At 42.1% G+C, this 19,890-nt stretch overlaps 1 protein-coding gene across 6 annotated transcripts in view; it reads right to left on the minus strand.

Annotated features, from left to right (window-relative positions):
* The window catches only part of map4l (microtubule associated protein 4 like), an 87,904-nt gene that overhangs the window by 7,952 nt on the left and 60,062 nt on the right, over positions 1 to 19,890 (minus strand). For 3 of the 6 annotated variants that reach the window (XM_017420832.3, XM_017420827.3, XM_017420829.3), the window contains 10 exons: positions 15,295 to 15,653; positions 14,610 to 14,801; positions 12,711 to 12,819; positions 11,321 to 11,380; positions 10,885 to 11,144; positions 6,955 to 7,014; positions 2,683 to 2,775; positions 761 to 842; positions 561 to 670; positions 166 to 358 (listed from right to left, as the gene is read on the minus strand). In XM_017420832.3, coding sequence (XP_017276321.1) covers positions 166 to 358; positions 561 to 670; positions 761 to 842; positions 2,683 to 2,775; positions 6,955 to 7,014; positions 10,885 to 11,144; positions 11,321 to 11,380; positions 12,711 to 12,819; positions 14,610 to 14,801; positions 15,295 to 15,653 — 1,518 coding nt within the window. The remainder of the gene's footprint in view (positions 1 to 165; positions 359 to 560; positions 671 to 760; positions 843 to 2,682; positions 2,776 to 6,954; positions 7,015 to 10,884; positions 11,145 to 11,320; positions 11,381 to 12,710; positions 12,820 to 14,609; positions 14,802 to 15,294; positions 15,654 to 19,890) is intronic. The other 3 variants (XM_017420831.3, XM_017420828.3, XM_017420830.3) reach the window with 3 other exon arrangements.

A 19,890-nucleotide genomic window follows, 5' to 3' on the forward strand; every position in this document is an offset into this window, starting at 1 on the left:
CTCGGCTCCTGTGTCATAATTATAACTGTGCTGTGCAAGAAGACGGTTTGACCGGTGAGGCGACAGCAAGCAGGAAGAGCATTCCTCGGCAAACTGTGAGTTAAACATCAAAAGACGGCCCTTTGATTCCGTCAAAATAAAAGCGGCGTGTGTGTTTGCACCCACTTGTCTCAGTAATGCGCTTGTCTATGCTAATGGGCTCCCTCAGTCCGTCTCCCCCAAAGGGAGTGGGTGTGGGCTCCTTCATGCCGTTCTCCTTCACGACGCCTCCCGGTGCTGTTGCCTTGGCAACGTCTGCTGGTCCTGTTGTTGGAGCACCACTTGGGGGTGGAGATGTCTTCTCTCCCGTTTTCTCCTCCTGGAGCCAAATATAGATAAAGACAAGGACACACACACAGACAGGTGGGCAGAAAAAGAACAACATTTGTTTTTTGTTTTTTTTACATCACTCTCTCAAACTCCCCACACCATCTAGTGGTGCCAGACGGTAACAGCACAGTGAATCAGCAGAAACAGATTAGGTCACGGTCTTTGAGCTGAAAATGGTCTTTAAGTTTGACCTTGTGCCCGTTGGTCTGCCCGTTGCCTTGCCCTACGTTGTCCAGGGACCCGATCTTAGACTTAGCCTTGATGTTCAGCTTATGGTACTCGATCTTCACGTCGCCACCGCCTGTGGTGACAGCGAAGAGTAAACGTGAAAAACGCAGAGTTTTGAGGAAGGAAAAAAAACGCACAGGAAGGCCGGAGTGTAAAGTTGGACCTGGCTTGTGTTTGATGTTGTCCTTGGAGCCACATTTGGACGTCACTTTGCTCAGGTCGACCTTCTTGTTCAAGATTTGCACCTGGGGAGAGATGATAAAGTAGCTTCATGAGACGTCAGATTTATGGATGTGCATTTCCGCAGCCACTCGGTCCACTTTAAAACGGATTCATTTATTATCGGGCAACTGAAGCATTCGTTTCATTAATAATGCATCATGAAAGAAAATGTATGCAACACAACACAAGCTTTGTTAACTAAGCATGCTCTCCTAGCTTTTTGACCAGCTTCGTTGTCACAGAAAGTTGTTTTTATTTTGTGAGGTGGAGAAAAGATACTTCTTTTTGCAAACATACCGAAGAATACCATAATTTATACATAAAAGCAGACAGTTATTCAACCATTTTCATAACTTGAGAGGTTTTAATCCTAATCAGGAGCAGAGGGCATCGATTTTAATAGCTGGTGACTTGTCCCAAAATGAGTCACATTTAAAATGATTGGAGGATTTTTAAAAAAGAGAGCAGATCGTGTCCATCATCATCTTTACTCCTGACTGACGTCCTGACCCGGAGCCCAACAGCTCCTCAAGCTGGTGTCCAAATGAAAATAACATAATAGACACTTCACAGCTCGTTTCAATTAATCAAACTGTGAAAATCTACCATCAGCTTTTGTAAACGCAGACAGCTTGAGAAGTTGTGGTACAAATATTGTAACATATTACTGCGTTTGATCACTTGAAGTGGAATTAACCTTAATGAGGCTGCAATAAATATATAATCATGTTAATCCACATCATATTAGTTTTTTATATGCAATTTGTTTGGTTTAGTTTTATATTTACTGCACATGTCAAACAAAAATACATAAAAAGCATGTATTATAATCACTGAGGCAAAGAAATGAGGAGTTTACTAATAACAGTGTAGAAAATAAAAGGGACTGCTGAGATTAGAGCGGAGCTTTGATTTCATCCCTTGAAACTGGTCACATGACCAGATTACGCTCACTTCAGGACAACCTGCTTTGCATTTTTGTGTTGTGTGAGAAATTAAAACGGTGACTGATATCAACAGGAAGCTGACTAATTCGCTCCGTTACTTTTCTATATCTGAAGCTGTCCGAGACAATCAGGGACGCGAAGAAATATAAATGGATCGGGCTTGTTTGTCGACGCACAGAAATTCAGTTAGTTGCTTTGGATTTCAGAGCACACCTTCTGTGTTTCATTAAATGACCTTAGATGGTAAAATGGTGGAAGTGAGAGCAGCCAAAAGATGCAAACAGATAGTGCAGCAGGTGTTAAGAGCAGATGGAAATAACATCTGGAGGGGTGGACACACACAAGTGAAATCAATCAAGAGTGCAAACAGGGGGTGTCACTGATGTGCTAATTACAATGCATTCATTTCGAGTTACTTTGAAAACGGTCCGGTTTCAATTAACCATTTCATACAAGAAGTGAGGCCTTTATAGTTGAATCTAATTTTCTCCCGCCTTGATGAAAGCTCAGATTCTCTAAATCTGCCCGCAGACGTCCAATCGGAGGGAAATTTAAAGCTACAGTACGCCGATTTGACATCAGAGTGACTTGATTTGACTTGACTTGATTTGAAATGTGGCAAATTATCTCATAATTGTTTAGACAAGGGCAAAAAGCACAGATGGTCTGATGTGCTTTAAAGGAACAAAAGTTCCATACCGTGGGGCTACAGATGTATGAGACATGCACACATACAGCCGAGGGAAATGGCACAAAACCAGGCCAAGAACACACATTTCCATGCAGGAATGCAAACTGTGACTGCTAGGCGGGATATATATATATATATATATATATATATATATAAATAATTAAAAAACTGATCTAAATGTGTCCACCCTGACCAGAGTCTGCCTTCAGCTCCAGCGGTACTTACATTACCACCTCCAGGGACATGTTTGATATTGTCCTTGGAGCCACAGCGAGAGGTGATGTGGCTGAAGTCCAGCTTTTTGTGCACTATCTGAACCTAAAGACAGGCAGGCAGACACGCAAGGAGACAGAATGAAAGGAAGAAAGACAGGAACGGAAGACGGAAAGAAACAGAAAGGAGGAAAGACAGAACGAAAGAAAGAGCAGATCAGCTGGCAGCTTTAGTTGACAGAAAACAGTTTAGGAGAATGTTTTTAGTCCATCCATAGTTTCTTCTATGTATTAACTCAGTGAGTGGTCGTTATGTGACAATCAACGGTAAAAACACAAACGCATTAAGTGTGTTACATAGCAAAGCAACTGGGGTTGCAAATAAAAGTGCTAACGGGAGATATTTGGAACTGGTAAACTCATCCGAAGTGCCAAAACACGAGTCTACTGGAGGAATAACAGAGTGCCTTTATAAACTACAGTAACAACAGTTAAAACAGCACAGGACAAATAGTGTGAGATGAAACAGCACATGCAACAAGATAACCCAAAGGGTCAGCCAGTGATTTTGTGTTAACATGTGCTTCTCAAAAGTGACACAAGATGCTTTTCTTTTTCTGTTTCCTTTTAAAGATGATGGTAAACTGTTTATTAAAGAGATCGTTTTGCCCCCAAAAACTGTTTTGCAGCCAGCTATATAGATCTTATCTGGAGTGCTGGGATGATAAGGCTGCTTTTATGAGTCGATGTAAAAATCCACAACGAAAGCCAGTCTCCTCCACATCTCTGGTAATTACACAGGTAGGTCAAATCATTTGACAGGCGTCGATCTTTTATGGTCGCGCCATCGTAAAAGTCCCAATGACGATCAGTCGAGACCGAGTGCTGTTTACACTGGAGAAATCCGAATAAATGCAGTTCCATTTGTGGACGGGCATCGAACACGGACTCGGTTTAATAAAAACCAGGCCAACAGCAGGCTCGTCTTGAGCTTCTTCATTGGCATGTGTACTTTTACATTTAGAAGGAACATCGCAAGTAAATTTTGAGATGAATCTAATTGTTTTGTAATGATATTTGTAATTTGGCTGCACTGACTTTTTTTTTTTCCTTTCCCAGGTTACTGCTTATGGCCACTGATATAAACTAACTGACAGCTACTTTCTCTGGATCGCTACCAGAAAACAAGGAAGTGACGGTTAAAAACTGACACAAATCCTGACATAAACCCCCTAAAATAAAATGAGTAATTTAAAGCAATAGTTTAAAACTTCTGAAGTGGGGTTCTGTGGATACAATAGGAACAATTAATATCTACTTGCTGTAGAGATTAGTTGCTGTAGAAAACTCTGTGAACGAGCTCAGTCTGGAAAAACGGGGTCAAATTCTGACCAAATTGACAAGCTGGTGGCTAGTCCAAGAGGTGCCAGGACCGAAGGGATTTACTATTGTCTCAAAACAACTCTAATCTAAAAATAATAATAATAACAGCTCACTGTGTTATAAACCTTTACATCAGTGTCAATATCACATTACACAGTTATTCAGGCAGGAATCATCATACTGGTGCTAAAGTTAGCTACCGTTGATGCTACCAAATGACCACAGAGGTCAAAATAAATAACTGTGTGTTGCAAGACTGATGGTTTCAAAAACAGCACTTGTATAAACAGCTATGAAATATTTCAGACTGGAGTTGGTCTTACACAGCAGAAACCCACCTTGGTCTCGGTTCTGCTCAGACTAGCCGTTGGCACATCAGTTCAGTGAGAATTAAACTCTGTTTTTTCCCCAAACTGAGGCCATTTAGGAGCCATCTACCAACAGGTTTGTTCTCCTCACTTCAACAGATCCAAACTATCACTTCAATACTCGACCTAAACGTGTCTTTTCTGACCTCGGAAGTTCATCAAACTGAATTTGTTGCCTGTTTGTGCAGTAATATTTGCACAAAAACATTAGAAATATAAACAGACCTATTGGTCCAGATTGGTCAATAAGTGAAAAGCTTGTGTTTATTTTAATTTCAGTCACATGACATTTCTTTTTGTCGATATGATGCTTGCAGCATGTAGTGGACTGAGAGTTAATGTCCAATTATTTAAACAATTGGTATTTAAAGATGCAGATGACCATTTATTATTTATTATGTTTATTTATTTATTTTTTTTTACTCGGAATAACTCATTGTTATTGTGGTCAAATCAGCGAGGAATCACAAGTATCTCATTTCTCGGTCCTGCTGGAAGGTAAGCCCTTCCTTTGTTGTTGTGGGACCAGTTTGCGTCTGTGGCTGTGTTGTGAAAAAAAAAAAGCTCGGCGGCAGACGCACGACGCCTTCCTCCTCCAATCTCTTTGTGTCGAAGTCTCTTTTTTCTGGATGAAAATGGGCATGATGACGCAGGTAGCAGCAGCAAAGGATGACTCACTGAGCGGTTTGAACACAAACATTCAACACGTGAGCAGACACACACACACACACACACACATACATACAGAAAGCGCAGCTGCCTGTAAACAGTTTTCCTTTGTGGATCCGTTCGCTTTAATAGCGCATCGTAATCATCCTGATTGATATTAAACGGTTCCGGTTCTTCATGTCTTCTTAATATTTGTGTGAAATAACTTCAACTCCAGCTAACAAGCAATTTTCTGCTGCATTACTATGAGAGGAAATCAACCTGAATATCAAAACTACTGAAGCATATTGTACAAATACAACTCTAGGATTCTGTCAATGCACTATGTTTAGTACAGTGGTCCATTTTACAAAAAAAAAAGCACCATTTCTTACCTTCATAACATATTTCTCTACATTATTTCTGTTGTCGCTAATTGGGAGTTGAAAGAATCGGCGCTGTGAAAGCACATGCTACCGGGGAGCAAACAATATTACACGTTTGCAGCTTAGCGAGCTGTCAGATGCTTGAAGAGTGTTTCTTAGTTTTATTTTTTTGTTTGTTTGTTTTGCTATATTAAGCTCAGGACGACAAGACTCACAGCCAGCATGTTGAAGAACTCTCCTCAGTTTTATCCAGGAAGGACCATAAAAAAGTGTGTGCGGATATGGAGGTGTGAATAATGATATTGGACAACTTGGACAGAAGATGTACTTTATATTTTATGAAATAAAGTGGTGGAAATGAAAAAAAAAAAACAACAGAAAACAAGATGATCTTCTCAAATGTACCTTTGTCAAACTCCACAGTCACCAGAGCAGCAACAAGAATACGATCGCTCACAGAAACCGTTTTCAAGCTTTTCACAAAACTGCTGCCTGACCACAAACACGAGGCCCTCGTTAATCTGCTTCTGTTTTAAAATCACCAGCTGAGCTGTCCTGTGACGATGTGAGCTTTCACAACTAAAGCTGGCATTGCGGAACCAAGAGAGTACTGACGCTCAGATCTGTTGCAGATAAAAAGACAGGTTAGGTTGAAACGGTAAACTTCCTGGTCTAGAAGAGTTTTGCAGAAGTGACTGAGTGCCGAGCTCTGTCTTTATGGCACTCCGTCCCCAATATTTAATCTCGACAGCTGTCTCTCTCGTTCCTTCTCTGTTCTTTCTCGTTTAGCAGCAGATTCGCTCTCGTATTTCCACCTAAACGTCTTCTCCTCGACTCTAGGCTCGTCCGATTGTTTACCTGCACAGACTTTGACCAGCCTGATGTGGGGCAATCACGTGACTTAAGCTTCCAGATTCTGCAGAGTTCTTAATTCACATTAAATGTAAACTCGCATTTCAAAACTGCATATCAAAATATCTGGAAAACTAGAGGAGTAAGCCCTTCCAAATTGTACCATTTGATATAGTTCAGGATATCATTTCACTTCATTTCATACTCTGCTGAGAAACTTCATTACTTGAAAAGAAAAGGCTCACCAGTGGCTCACATGAGCACGAGCACACAGTTAAAATATCTTAAATTCTTATTTTCTGCAACATATACAGAATAATTTTTAACTAGTTTTATCACAAGATATAAAAAACACACAATACTTGGTAAGAAGATGTCAGTAAGAGTTACTGTAATCTAAAGTTTTGACTACAACGTGAAGCATTACGATCACTTTACGTAGCTGATGGGATATTTTTTCAAGACAACTGTTGTTTTGAAACGAACAGGTGGAAACTGCAGTGTGGACCGATGCTTGTCATGTTCATCTGCATGTAGGCACGGGCAGCGAAATGTGTGTCGTGGGTGGCTGTAGAATGGGCGGTGTTGGTGGAGAATGCAGACAGGACGGGGTGATGCACCGGTGTGTGTGACGCGGCACGGACTCACTCTGGCCTTGGTGGCAGGGGTGGAGGGGTCGGAGGTCTTGTTGTTCGGGGCGGAGGAGACCTGGGGAGACAACCAGGCCCCTGATCAATACAACCTCCAACCAACCACAGCACAGTGGAGGGGTGAGGGGGGTGAGGGGGAGGAAGAGGAGGCATGAGGCCGATCAACAGGAGAACGGCTGGGTCAGTCGGATGAAGGAAGGTCGGGGCTTTTTACGGCCAGTCGGAATGGAAAGTTGCACATGGGGCAAAAACATTATGATTTCAAAAGGAAGCAAAGAGAACCAACTCCTTTAGGCAAACGTGTGGGTGAAAAAAAAAAACGTATAACAAAAGGATCGCAGCAGCGTTAATTGAATGTCGTGTAAAAGCCAATTTAGAAAAAAAAAAAAAGATCAGATGTGGTGTATCAGATGGATGGAGGCAGCCACTCAAATGGCAAGAGGCTGCAACAGATGGAGCACTTTGAAAAAAAAACCAACAACAACATAACAATGATTGGAGTGGATTAGTTCCAACAGATTAAAACTGCATTATGTAAGTCGCAGAAAAACAATTAAACATCAGGACAAAAAAACCCATCAGATTTATGACATTAAACAACAGTAAATCATATTCAGTGCCGTACCCCGAAACACAGAGGATGGAAAGGTTGTTAGACAAATAGACTCCTTTTAGGTTGTCATTTTTTTAAAAACACATAACAGTTAAACCAACATTTCCAGGAAACTCTCAGTCTGAGCAGCTCGGGCCAGAGACTTCAGCATGTTGTTCAAACAGAAAATAAAGACAGCACACGACGAACAAACCTGCAGTTTGGTGAAGCGACGTTCAAACCCCTTTTTTTTTTAGATTTTCCTTTCTTTTAATATAAAAAGAAGTTTGAACACGTTATTTGCTACTTTCACAGAACCTGGCGGAAAGAAACGGCTCCTTCTCAGCAACGAATCGAACCTTTAACTGCGATTGCATCCAAACACTGCAGATGCTGGATGTTGCGAAAATAGCTGCTGTTGTCCTGGATAAATGTAGAGCACAGATGGCGTCTGGGTGCATCTGTGATGGGTACGGCAAACTTTAGACGGTTTGTAAGACATGCAGGAGCCATCTCAGTCTGGAGCTCTATAGCATCATAAAGCATCACCAGACAGAAAAGGGGCTAACCCTGTTGCTGTGTTAAACGTTGCTACCCGCCTGTAGTTTTACTGTAGATAAAAACCAGGGCTACAATAACAACAATAACAGTCACCAAGCTTCAGTCTCATTCTTTCACTTCATGCAAAAACACATTTCCGGCCAAATACGAAGCAGACTGTGGGGTTTAATGTCATCTAGTGGCGCAATCTGCAAACTACAATTAAGTAACTGCTCGTGCCGGTGATAAAACACGACTGTTTTTAATTTAACACGATAAAAAAATTGGAACTGCAAACCAAAACACGAGTCTAACGTTGGGCCATAAACCTCCCAGTGGACTCCACCAGAGGGACTCCACAAACATTAATGTGACAGATTTAAGTCAATAAAGTTAGAAATTTGCTTTCAGTTTTCTATATCAAGGGAACCTAGCTTTGGTATGACCTGCAGACACTTTCTAAATTTAAAAATAGAAAAACGGCAACAGGGAATTAACAATCTGAGCGATAATTAATCACTCATACTAAGAAACCTTTGTTTTCAGTATTATGAGCTAATAAAATAAGACATACTGATATATAAATACGTTTTTTATTAACGAGCTGGTATGTTTTTGGACAGTGGGAGGTTTATACTTGACAGAAGACGTTCTAGTTAAAAGTTGGCAATCCAGTAAAAACCACTTGGGAGAAGAGAGAGAGTAATCTCTGACCTAGAAAGTAACTTTTTTCTAGATTTACGTCACACTCTCCCACAGGGACAAACGCTGTAGTTATTGGTGCAGCACTCCGGCTGTCAATAGGAGGCCTCAGTCAGGAGGAAATCCGACTTTGTGACAGACAACACAGCAGAGATGGACAAATGATGCTGAGCTGGACAGACACGGTATTACAAAGCAGGGCAGGCGGAGCGAGGATCACGTCTGTGATTCAAAGCGACAGCACAATCCTCTTCGCACAAACATCGATGGGACAGAGACAGAGACAGACAACGCAGTCGGGTCACAGAGACATTACAGCCCGTGACATGCCGGGCCGCTGCTTTGAGAAACGTCAACGTTACCGTTAATGCACACGTGCACTTTTTCACTTCCTGCCAAGTGTTGATGGATGTGTGTGGCAGAGCAGGGGGCGCTCCGAAGGCGTGAGACAGATGTGCGAGGAAAGTAAGTTTCATCAACGCATTAGACAATGATGAATACCGATAACGCTAACAAGATCGAGTGCGCTAACGGACAGATGGAGCGAGCAGAAAGATGAAATAATCAAAGCTGGATGACGGACGGACGCCGCAAAAAGGGAAAGATTTAATCAGAGATGCACAGCAGCCATTCCTCTTTATCATAAAAAAACAATTATGATAAATGTTTCATAAAATCTGATTTCACTTCAGTTAGCTTTGCTGCTTCGATAGTGATTCACCACAGAACTGAAAGTGAAATCATAATTTACCTCAACGTTTTGAAGAATTTATGATTTACATGCAATTAAAGAAACATGTTGCATTTATTTATTTGTGCAGGAAAGCACATTACAGAGATAGTTCAGACCTGTTGAAGTGGGGTTCAGTGAAACGTTATAAACAAATATCTTACCTGTTGTAGATGGCTCTTTGAACAAACTCAGTTTGGAGTAATTAAAAAAAGAACCAGACTAAAATCCAGTTCAAATGCAGCAAAGGCCAAACTGGATTTCACAGAAATTGTTATTTTATAAACCTTTACACTCTATGGTTATTTTTAAGTGTAAACTGACACAACAGCAGCTAGCTGTAGCACCTCCTGCTTGAATAACGGTGTGATAAAAACACATCTGTGGCGTAAAGGAAGGTTTGCAAGAATCTGTATGAATGTTTGGAGACTGGAGTTAGTTTCTACTTGTTAGCTTGTCAGGTCTGGTCCAAATTAAACTCTATTTCTCCAAACTGAAGTCGTCCAAAGAGCTATCTACAGCAGGTAAGATAAGAACTGTTTGTAGCCCCACTTCAACAGATCTAACCAGTCCACTTTAAGGTACGCTATAGAAAAACTTCAACATACAATGATTACTCTGACCCGTTCTACTCATATAAACACACTGAAGTAAACTTTCTGAAAGTTTTTTTTCTTTCATTTATCTTTTTGAACCTAACATTTAAATGAACACAATTTAAATATTTCTTTTGGCATTTCTATCTAAGCAGTCCCAGTCACAAAGAATAAATAGAACCACAGGCTAAATTAGTTTGTTTTCTTTCGCTGTGAGCTTTTTGTGTTGTCATGTAATTCCTTTGTGCTACAATAAAATGGAGAGCAGAGCAGAGGCGAGCCGACCGTCTGTGAGGTTCAGCTGAGAGCAGCCTGGATATTTACAAAGTTTTCTGAAAAGGAAGAAATCTGGCCAGCTCTGCTAATTAGTGCCAGTTAATTGGCGCTCCCTTCGGGTTAGAAAATACCGGCACCAAGCAGAGCGCATGAAACTCAGCAGCCCCTATTATTTTCTACAGTATGTGACCCGTGACACTGAAAAACTCTTCTGTTTTCAAGATTTGCTGCTTTGAAAAAACAGCTTTGTTTGTATTTCTACCTGGCAGAAACAAGCTGCATTTAAGAGGAGTATGTTTCTTCTCACAGCCGGCCCGGTTCAGTGTGAAGGAAGCATTCAGAATGAAACGTTACTACGGTGGAGCGCTCATTTATCTAAATTACAAAACAGCTGCTCTGCTGGTACGAGAAAACATTTTGCATTGATTTCAGGACTCCTGACAGGCTCTGAATTATTCATGGGCCTCCGCGGTTCTGACTGCCCCGTCTCACCTTCCCCCCTCCCGGCTGGTACTTGATGTTGTCGGTGGATCCGATCTTGGAGCGCACGTTCTTCAGGTCCGGTGTCGGAGCGTTGATGGGCCTCGGGGTCCGGGGAGGACGGGGCGGCGCCGCCGCCTTCTTCTCCAGCGGGGTCTGCTTGGGCACGGGGGGTTTCGTGATGACTCGGCGGCGATGGGCGGCGGAGCCGTCGCCGTTGGTGGAGGCAGCCGGGGCGGCGGGGCCAGCTGTGGAAGCTGGACGAGGGCGTGCTGTGGAGGGGGGCAACAGGGACACATTTTAGTTGTCATTATTTTTTTGCGAAATCTGAAATATACAGGAATCTTCACGACTCTCGTAAACAATCCGGATTAATGCAAAAAAGAAATTGTTGATGCTTTCTTATCTTTCTTATCCTCTCCCTGATTGCGTGCTTTACTTTTCGTACCTGTAGTCTTGGGTTTCTTGGCCTCTCCTGTCTTGTTTTCAGTCTTGTCATTCTTATTTCCTGAGTGGAAGAAAAACACATTTGATTAAAGGCAAGTGTTGACAACAAAGTCATAACACTGGGAGCTCGTTAAACACTTCTATACTTCTACTGTCATTCTTCCACTGTAAATATGTTTAATAACAGCTTCGTGGACAATGCTTTTCCCTTTTAAATCACTATTATTTAAGTGGTTAATGGATGATCGAGGTTATTTAAGTGCGTGTTTACAGCATAAGAAGCGGAGTGGATTTTTATTACTTCTCCTGGTGTGTTCAGACTTCAAGTTCATTTCAAATAAAATGACCAGATGAAATTTGGAGAACTGCTGCGCTTGGCTCTGAGTCCCTACTGACATTTTAAAACCCCTTTTTAGCCTTTTTCTTATGGCACTGCATCATGTTTTAAGATAAAGCACAGTCTGTATTTTTATGCAACAGTAGGCTAAGCATCGAGGAGGCTGAGGTAAGTTTGCTTATGGGTTAAACGGAGTATTTAAAGTATTTCAAGCCTTTTGTCTATCCGCTGATTACAACTGTATAGACAGGCCTTTTATTTAGAACAAGCACTGATATATTCGAACATAAGAAAGACTTTCCCTGAACAACCTGTGGACATCAAACCAGAGCAGCAAAGGTGATTAAATGCTAACATTATCTCCACTGGCCTGTAAACATCTTTATGTCTAAAACTCTGAAACTGACTCTGGGTGTGAGCTGTCTGAGAAGTAGACTTCACTCAAACAAATCTGAACTTTTGCAGTATAAAATACATATTACTGTGAGAGAGAGTGTTGTTCTTTTGGCTGCTCCTTTCTTCAGGAGTTGCCACAGTGAGCAAACTCACACAATCGACTTGTGTCGATTGTTTTACGCCGGATGCCCTTCCTGCCGCAACCTGGGCTCAAACCTGCAGCCGCAGGATTACAAGACCGCGGCACTGACCACCGAGCCACCGCAGCCCCAAAATATATATATTACTGCAAACTTGGTGAATGAATCATATTCCCTGTGAGCGCTAAAAACACAAAAGGCTCTTTGACTGAAACAGGTTGACTCATAGCTGCATTTCATTGAGAGGTGAGACACTGTTTTGTGAAGTGCAGATAAAAATACTGGTGTGATGTCCTCTAATGCTTCCTCTTGATTCTGATAAAGAGCCGCGTATGATCGCGGTTCAGCGAGCTTTTAGCCTGAAGTGGTGCTGGTGTGACTCATTGTTCCGCTGTTGTACGGTGTTTAAGTAGCTGCAATGGCGCTGGGATGAATGAAGCCACTTCCTGAGACAAGCGCCATGCTTTCAGACGGCGCCGGTGCACCGGAGGTGGTGCTGCTGCTGTGTGCGCACGTACCTGCAGCTTTATTTGCAGCTGCTGCAGAGGAGCCATTCTTACTGGCTGCTGAGCGGGTGGTGGTCTTTGGCACAGGTGGGCGTTTCTCAGTTGTACCGTTTTCTGGAGTCTGAAACTCAAACAAATAAAAGAGATAAGCAGCTGTGATAATGTGAGCATTAATGTGTGTACTCCTGCTTTTAGGTGTGTGTATTATGTGTGTACTTGGCACTGCTGTGTGTGTAAAGAAAAAAAAAAAAGGCTAATTATGCAACCGTGACAAAAATTTGAGAATGAAACTGAATAAATGAATGAAAGCGCCGACAAATTCTTGTAAATCACGAGGGAATGAAGGTGTGCTGAGGTTTTTAATATAGTGAGATTTAAAATTTGATTTGGGATGGAGGGATGGTCAGTGATGTCATTCAGGACCAGAAGGGGGATTTAAAGCTCTATTAGTCAAGAGATTTAGGAGGGAAAATAAACACCTTCTATGGGTTTCAGGAAGCAGTGGCTGAAAGTCACATTCCATTTGTTTTGTTTTTTTCTTGGAAAATATCTTTAGAAAATTAAGCTCCAAAAAAGTTCGACAAGACACTCAGTCCTCAGTTTAAAGCTGTGACTACACGTCATGTATTCACGCCAAACGTATTCTTTTTGTTTTGCATCAAGTTTATGTCAGTTTTAAACAAACACAAACCTTTTGGTGGAAACTTGGACTCTGTTTAAAGTTCAAACTGGACGGGTAACATAGTGCAATGTGATTTTTCTGTTTTATCTTATTGTTAACACATCCTACTTTCCTGTTCATCTTAGGGCAAGGGTGTTTTTTTCTTTCTGTCTCTGCTTCTGGGAGGGTTGTCTACTTTAAAGTGGGGGGAAAATGACATTTGTTTCTTTTTCTTATTGTACCAAACCCAAACTGAACGGTGACCCTAAAACTGAAGCTGTGATTTAGGTATGCTGTAACACCCCTAAAGACTCAACATTAACTCCTACTGACACATACATGCTGTAAGTGATCTACCTAGAGGCTCCTGAGATCAGACCTCTGTCACCTACGAGTCAAATACTGCAGAGATTCATGCTGGTTCTCAAACTAAAAGGCAAACCTCACCTTGCTTTATGTGGAATATTTACTCTGTCTTTCTCCTTATCAACATGACAACAATATTCTGCTAAATCCTACGCAGATTATGGTCTATATCCTCAATCACAATTACTGGATTCTACAAATATGAGCTAAATGTGGCCATCTGCTAAACTGAATTACAGTCTGTTTTTGCAGAGCCTCATTAGATGTTGGTCATATTTTTATTGCCTTCTAAACTGCTTCTGTCTGTTTACTTTAAATATGACAAAACTAGAGAGCATCCATCGGGGGTCAATGCGTCACCGTTACGGATCATTTTGTCACGGAGGCAGCATTAAACGATGAAAGAGGGCTTAACACAAGAATCACTGACTCATTTTTCCAGCCTAACCATTTTATTATTCACCCCTAAAAGAAAAAAAACAGCTCGTTTTTATTAGATAACGCTTTCTTTAGATAAAACTTGCTTTAATCTCAAAACGGCCAAGTGGTCAACTCGTGATTTCAAGAAAATCACATCAAACTTGATAACAGCAGGCACGTCTGCTCTCAGCTTCTATACTAGAGGATCTGAAACCAGAAATGCATGATGGGATTTTCTGCTCATCTCCCAAAGGATCTTTAAAACAAGTGAGGCATGAACGCTTCCTGCCAGCTGATTCATACACTAAAGGAATGCGCTATCTGGACGTGGGTCTGACTTTCAATATTCCACAAGTCTACACAAACACAAGTCCTCACAAGAACATCCACCCGACTGCTCCTCAGTTCAACCTGTCCAATCATCTCGTTTGCACAGAGGGGACCCATGTGGGGTCTGAACTCACCTTGGCAGCCTTGTTGGGGGCAGCTGCTGCTGGCGGCCGCTTGGCAGCGGTGGGCGTGGTCGCCTTGGGCGCGGGGCTTTTTTTATTAGCTGTAGTGGGGGAGGGACGTTTGGCCGAGTTGGCCTCATTATTGGTGGAGAGGGTGGATGGGCGCGATTTGGCCGAGTTTGATTTGGTTGAACCCGCATCAGGCTGGTGATAAATGAAAATAAAAGAAGCCATAATTGCAATAATCAGGGGAAAAAAAAAACTCATCGAAGGGTACAAAAAAAGAGGACAAAGAGAGAAGCAGCAGCGAGAAAATCAGAGTAATGGCAGCGTGATATGGCAGCACAGCCAGCAACCATATGGCAATCATAAAATAGGTCATAAACGTTCAAACTTAATTAGCACTTTATATGCACCTTGGATAGCTCATGAGAAGAACATTATAAAAGTGCGAAACAAAACGAAGTGCGAAGCAGCTCAGAGATCTGGGAATCAGTTCCCGTTCGTGCAGGCAACAAAAGGCACAGCAAACAAACAGTACATACCAGGAAGCAGTTTGTTCATGAAGTTTTTCTGTGTGGGATGTAGCAGCCACGGAGCCATACCAGCATATGTGGAACCCCTGGATCTTCTGCCACAGTCTGAGTGAATCTGTGTGCAGGATGTGTGTGTGTGTGTGTTTCTGACACACGCTCACCTTGCTCTTGCTATCAGGGCTTGCCACAGCCTTGCTGCCGTTGCCTGTGGGAGACTTGGCCGTCCCTTTTCCTCCCTTCTCCTCCTTCTTCTCGGCCCCCTTCTTCTTCTCCTCCTCCTCCTTCTTCTCGTCTTTGTTCGTCTTCTCCGGCTTGTCCACCTTCTCCGGCTTCTCGTTGGCCTTGTCGTTCTTCTCCGCGCTTATCATCTCCGCCTTTTCCTCATTTTTGAGGATTTTCTCGGGCTTCTGGTTGTTTTCCTTCTTCTGCTGCTCTTCTTTCTTGTCTGAGGAGTCGATCTTGTCCGTCTTGCCGGAGACGACGTCTGTCTTCTCCTGCTTGTCCTTGTTGTCAGATTTCACTGCCAGAGAGAAAAAAGTGTTTTTTTTTTTTTTTTTTGAACAGAGCAACATTTATTAAATATATAAGAATATATAGAGAAATATATGTGTGTATGTTAAGAGGAGAAAAAGTTGAAAGTAGAGTTTCATGTTTCATAGTAGAAAAGGAAATAAATAATTATGAGTAAAGCAGAATAAATTGAATAAATTTGAAAGAAGTTGTATTTTGATTCAAAGCAAATGTTTTTTTTAAAGATAATCCAGATTTTTACCTAAAATGGCCAATTCAAACGTGAAAATATTTAAGCTGCTCGCATTTTGTGCACAATATGGTTACTTTCTAATTTGCAAAAAAAAAAAAAAATGTTCAAGGTTTATTATGAGGCAAAGAAATGTCTCCAGTTTAGAAACCCCGTGGCCCTGATTTGAACAAATCCACGCTGATTACGAGCTACAAGCAGGTGGGCAGCGGAGGGCGAGTCCTGACTGAATCAGCTCGCTAATTTATCGCTGTCGCCTCATTTTGGGGTCTGAAAGCACACAAATGAGTTTGACATTTTAAAACGCACCAAAAATAGCCGACCAAACAGCTCCTTTTCAGGAGAGCCACAGAATAAAACCTCGACGACTGCAAACTGTGTCACGCCCAGAGTTTGGACCGGGCCTTGCATCGCCACAAATGCCGCCGACAGATGTTAAATAACGTGGATACTGTCAAAGTGCGACTAATGAACCTGTAATTATCACATGAGCCATAAATGAGCCACAAACACAACAACAGAGTCGACACATATTTACATCAGGTGACCTAAATAGTCTGCTCCATTCTCCTATTCCTGTCTGGTTTGGTTAAAGATAAATAATATTTAAAAAAATTGTATTTTATAATGCTGACAGGTAAGAGACAAACGGCTTGTTAAGTGAAAGTTGTTGAGTGCAAAAATAAATCAACTTAAGGTGCATTTAAGCTGTGCATATTAAGAGAATATAACCAGTAGGGCTCAAAACCTGAGTTTGCATGCTGTGCTCATTATCTTCTTGTAGGACTGTGCCTGAGAAAGGAGCAAGTAATAATTTTGTCTGTAAACACACCGTTTGTCCCCTGATACGTCTTGTAAATGCAAGGCAGAGCTGGAAACGAGCATGACCGATGTTTGTTTTGGCAACTTTCTCACTGCGCACATTTCCCCAGTATTATAAAAAAAAATACATATAGTCATAAAAGTTGGGACTTTTGTAAGTTTTGCCATTATTGCTTGTCGATTTGACAGAAACAACTTCAAGTTTGGTGGTAATATGGTTCCATTTAAGCTGGTGTAAAACTCATTCTGGTTTCATCCTGTCAGACAAAGTTCTGCGTCAAGATTTTGTAATAAAACATAAAACTAAATGCCCAGCCAAAAATTTAAGCTAAGCTCATCTTATAATGGCGAGAGTTCTATTTGTTTCTGTCAACCTTGTACGGGACATTATGTGTTACCACTCAGGGTATGTGTTGAGAATGACTCTCAGCTACGACCACACCAAAGCTTAACTCAGTATCTGTAAAACTGACAGAGGCAGAGCCGGTTTTATGTTTGCTAAGGTCAGTTTCCTGTGGTGGCCATCTTGAAACAGACTGACTCCAGAGGTTAACCTCCTATAGATGTACATCCACTGATTACTTGGAGAGTTGGATTAAAATTCATCCAGTGGTTTTTGCTAACACGTCAGACAAATAAACGCGCAAACGTGGGCAAAAACATTATCGCCCCTTCAACTTTCAGAGGCAGGTGATGAAAAGCTGTCCTACTTTTAGCTAACAAGCCAAGCACACACCAGATGCTTTAGTCACATGATTATACGATATGCTCTGTATTGTTTATGCTTCAGCTCCCGTTTCACTATACAAGTTATTTTACAAAACTTTGGAGCACTTGACCAGCAAACGCTTAAGGAGAAACTCGATTAAAGTCCAGAACCCAACTAAAGAGGCACGGTGCTCGCAGTTCTAACAAGTTCTCACCGACAAAAATGTATCACATCCGCTGCCAGCTGCATCTACACTTCTGTTATTTATAGATTTGAACATCCAAGTGGAAGATTCTATGTAGGTCGTGGCAGCAGATGATTCTGGGTTTGCTTGGTAAACAGGACAACCCATTTAGTCTAATGCGTTGCATTATGTAAGGGCTCGCAGCGGTAACACGCTGTCTCTTTCCAACCCGAGCCAGTGGGGTCACTTCCAGCCCGGACAGACGAGGTGAGCACGACTGTTTCAGAAGCACACAACTTCATCGTTTATGTGAACTTTAAAACGCCTTCATTTGCCAGTTCCCTTTTAAACTCTTCTTAAATTAGGAATTTGAGTTATATGTAAATTTATCTTTTGTTCTCAAACTTAGAAGCATCCGCAAACTGACAAGAACACATTTTACGGTTACCCCAAATTAATTGCATCCAAAAGCTGCCATAACTGAAGAGTGTTTGGCTTCTGAAGCGTCAAGAATTATTCCATAATTGTGGAGCGAGCGATCGGAGGACTATGCACCAGTGGAGAACCTACAAATACTCAGGATGAGGCTCAGCACTGCGATCTGAGCAAACAAGGAGAAATGTAGGACGGCGCTAATCTACGGCAAGTTATGGCCAACAGGCTTTCATCAAATGCAGAGCCGTGGTTGGGAGCTCAGTTTGTTCGCAGTATTTGTTTTTTAGTACGAATCCTGGCAGCTGATTTGGGGAGTTTTGCCTAACAGACGGACAATCAGACCATCACACACGATCGCCTGTGGGAAAATAAAATGTGCGCTTGAACTTTTGTGCTCCTCAGTGTGAGCGGGGACAATGGAAAACACCTTCAAGTGACTTCCTCCGTGCTGTGTGGCCGCACCGGCGCTGCTGATAACTGACTAATGAGATGAGCACAAACACAAAGGAGTGAGTAAAGGGGAAGAGGAAACGGAGAAATATGGGGAGACAGGGTCGGTCACGGGGTTTCTGAAGCTGATGGCAAAGGACAGACGGGCGGTGGGGTTGAGGGATTAAAAGGTGGGGGCAGAAAGAGACAGGGGCTCTTTGTTGCCACTAAGACATGTCTTACATAACGGCGACACCGGATGGACGGTGGTATGCCGCTGCCCTCCCTCGTCTCTCTCTGTGCGAGAGCTGCTTTGCCTCCTTGGAATTCATGCCAATTTGCCGTCGGTACATTTTCCTCAGATGTCACAGAGGATGTGGGGAGAGGCAGGAGGCCACAGCCTTAATTACACAATGTGGACTTTTCTAAAATTTGTATTATTTAACCTAAACCTCCAAACTGGATCGGACGGCAGAACAAATCCGACTGCGTGAGGTCCGAGCAGGAAAAATGAAGACAACATGTGGCAGGGAAAGGCACACTACGCTCAGCATCTCGAGTCCGTCCAACTGGACTCCTGTCCTCCTCCTCCTGCATATCTGACTCCACTCTGTGGCTGTAATGAAGTCAGCTCCAGCCCTGCAATGTTGAACTAACGTTAATATTAAAAAAACCCTCCTCGGTTTCTGCAGCTGTTTCTCGAAGCCTCTCCGTGGAGTTTTTAACTTTCATGAATTTTAATGTTTAAGAATCCCTGCAGTGTGTTGGGGTGGTGTAACACTGATGTCTGACAGAGACGACGTGCACCATTTCTATCTGTTTCGTTTACGGAACAGAAAAATAAATGCCTTTAATGACGGAACTGCTCGGCCACCCCCGGACCTTCGCAGCTAATTTAGCAGTTCACTTAAATTGAACAATATGACAAAAATGATTAGAATAAAAACAGAACCAGTGTCTTTTTTTCCATTCAAAACATCTTTCTCCTAATCAGATCTTGCATCAGCAACTAGACGGCGAGCAGCTAAAACGGACAGAACACTCAGACCTGAGAGGAAGACGAGCAGCCGACAAATCTCTGGTAACCTCAGCTCCGTCTTAACTTAGAACTGCCAGATATTTGTTAGGTTGTTTTTTTTTTTTATTCCTTCACAGTTTCAGTGTTCAGCCTCACCCCAAACTGGCTCATGTGACAACCAGTTCAGGAGATGTTTTTTTGCAGTTCTCTCTACAGAGACCTGTTTAACACAGAGCAGTACCTGTGAACAGAACCAACCATCATCTCACCTTCTCACTTCACTTCTATTAGTCATCCTGAATACATTAGCATGGTGAAAAAGTCTGTGTCATCCCTATATTTGAAAGTTTGGCTTATCAGGTATTGAAATGACGTGAATCCCAGATAACAACCTTTGTGT

This window comes from Kryptolebias marmoratus, linkage group LG20 (genome assembly GCF_001649575.2).
Source record: "Kryptolebias marmoratus isolate JLee-2015 linkage group LG20, ASM164957v2, whole genome shotgun sequence".
NCBI lineage: Eukaryota > Metazoa > Chordata > Actinopteri > Cyprinodontiformes > Rivulidae > Kryptolebias > Kryptolebias marmoratus.